This window comes from Trypanosoma cruzi, genomic scaffold (genome assembly GCF_000209065.1).
Source record: "Trypanosoma cruzi strain CL Brener 1047053517099 genomic scaffold, whole genome shotgun sequence".
Taxonomy (NCBI): domain Eukaryota; phylum Euglenozoa; class Kinetoplastea; order Trypanosomatida; family Trypanosomatidae; genus Trypanosoma; species Trypanosoma cruzi.
The window spans coordinates 94,822-97,087 of record NW_001849485.1 but is presented as its reverse complement, the minus strand read 5'-3'; the positions used below and the strand labels follow the sequence as shown (position 1 = coordinate 97,087).

Genomic DNA, 2,266 nt, shown 5'->3' with positions numbered 1-2,266 from the left:
CCACACCTTTTCTTTCAGCAATGAAACTTGATGTTTTCATTGGAGCTGTGAAGCGCCTGTACCGCTTTTAGCCACGCAATTCTGATAGTCGCTTGCATTGTGGGCTTTAGTTTGCAGCCGCTGGTGTCTGGCGTTGGGTCCAGAACAACACAAATCGTTTGCCACATTCTTTTTGATTCCCACCCGGCAATTAGTCCTTTGTTGTTCGTGTTTTTTTTTGTTTTGGGTTGTTCACCAGTGGGTCTTTCGTAGCGTGATAGCGAGACGGCAACGCGGCGGCGCGGACGGTCTTTGCACGGTCTGAGCGTAAAGCAAATTGTGACATAGTTGTTGTTGTTTTTTTGTTTCTGTTTTTGCGCCTATTCTTTTCACGTGCATGCCGGGTATGAAATCAATGTGTTTGGATGTTGCAGTATTTCTCTCTTTATTTTTGTTTTCTTTTGCGCCCTGCTGACGATGGGGAATGGGTGTTCAGCGCACTGCGGTGGCAGTACACCTCTTGCCTCTTGGAATCTTGTGGAAAGGAATGTGCTATCGGATGGAGTCAGGTGGAGTATACCGTGTCCTTTTTATATAACCGTGTTTTTTTTTCTTTTTTACTTGATTTTTGCCTCCAAAGATGCCGACCACTCCGCCACGACTGGCCTCCACACGGTGAGGGGTCCGGCGGCTGCGGAGCCCGAAAGACTGCCACTTCTTGTGTGTGTGCATGAGTGTGGAGTGAATTCCCTTTTGGGGTGTGCGAGCATGTTGAGTGCATTGAGCCAGGCTGTCATCCCCAATTGTGTGTTGCGGCTGCACTCTTTGAATGAGCCGAGGAGAGGGTTTAATTGAAGTGCTTGTTTGTTTTTTGTTATTTCTTTTTTTTTTCTGTTTTTTTGGCTGACCTGTACTTCGCCACCGTGGGGAAGTTTTTTGCCTCATATATTAATAGTCACTGCCGCATGTTTGGCCGCCGTGTCTTTGCCAGCGCCGGTGTACCGCGCCACATGTGGGCCCCTCTTCACATTCAAAGCAATCGGCAGGCAAATCGCGTCCTTCCGTCGCTCGCGCCACTGGCGTCGCTGGAAAACATGAGGACCACGTTGAAACCTTTTCTGGAGACCTCTAAACTTGTGCAGGGTGGCGTTCTTAAGGACCTTTTGCCCAACGAAGATGCTCTGTTGGCACATAGCAGTCCATTAATGCCATTCCTGGCTGTTTTGTGTTCACAATCCCATAGTTTTTTCTCGCCATTTCTGGAGAAGACATTATTTGTTTTAACGCCGGCGCATGGGAACAAAAAGAATTGGGCCGTAGGAGCAAATGGAGGCAGAACAGGCGCTTTGAGGAAATGTTGAGTAACGCTCTTTCTGTTCCTTACTTTCTCCGTTGTTTACCTTGCCCCTCTCTCGCACATACAAATGTTTTTATTTGACATTGGGAAATAGGGGAAAGAGGTGTTGGGAAGGTGAGTTTAAGTGAATTTGTAATTGTGTATGACAGCTGTTTTCTCTTTTTTTTTTTTTTTTTTTTTTTTTTTTGATTTCTTTGCTCCTTTCCCGCTGCGAAATTTTGGTGACCGATGAAAATGGCATACAACACCTTGGCCTTTTTTTTTCGCGAAAGTCTTTTCTTGTAAATTTAAATGAGTGAGGAGAAAAATTGCGCTAATATGCTCAGACGTAGTCCCTTGCAGGTTGCGGATGCCCACTTGGAGGTGTCCACTCTGGTGCCTTTGACGAAGGAGACGTTAGAGAATGAAGCCAATGGCTGTCCGGCTCAAAACAATTCTGATCTTGTGAAATCTCGCCTTTCTTTAGAGTATATTTTATATGCTAGTTTACTGGTAGGTGCCATTTTTTCTGGCTTCATTATTGTTTCGGAGGCGTCGCGGGTACACATTGGACGGCATTATGTTCAACCCCCGCGATGGAAATGGTTGTCAACGCCGCCATTCAATTCCGTTGGTTACAATGGTTTGGGTGATGCCCAATGGAAAGCCCTCGACAGATGGTTTTGGCTCTTGATTGCGCTGTACACTTGCTTTGCGATGGGATCTCGTGTCATTCGTTGGGCGTTTTTTGCGAGAATAGGGGTACGTGCACTCCACATTTACCAAAGCATTTTAGGTGTTTGCTTTGTTGCGTTTCTCCATGGACCGGAATTCTGCGTTCCACTTACACTCGCACTGATGAACTATGGATTTGTTGTTTTCTTTGTGGGTTCTGGTGTCTCTTACCGCGTGTTCATGGCAGTCATGTGGTTGTCACAGCTAACGCTGTTG

The 2,266-nt window shown here is 46.3% G+C and overlaps 2 protein-coding genes across 2 annotated transcripts, besides 3 other annotated features; both read left to right on the top strand.

Annotated features, from left to right (window-relative positions):
- Nucleotides 1–2,266: a sequence feature (heterozygous, Esmeraldo-like haplotype).
- Nucleotides 840–880: a sequence feature (A-rich).
- Tc00.1047053511357.9 (hypothetical protein, conserved) lies at nt 945–1,340 on the top strand (the record flags this gene model as incomplete). Its single annotated transcript, XM_797574.1, has 1 exon — nt 945–1,340. One exon carries the CDS (start codon nt 945–947, stop codon nt 1,338–1,340), a length of 396 nt encoding a protein of 131 aa, XP_802667.1.
- Nucleotides 1,489–1,523: a microsatellite.
- Nucleotides 1,628–2,266, top strand: Tc00.1047053511357.5 (glycerol uptake protein, putative; the record flags this gene model as incomplete). The annotated part of the gene is made up of 1 exon (XM_797575.1): nt 1,628–2,266. A coding segment is annotated over one exon (639 nt), but the record flags the coding sequence as incomplete, so codon positions are not given.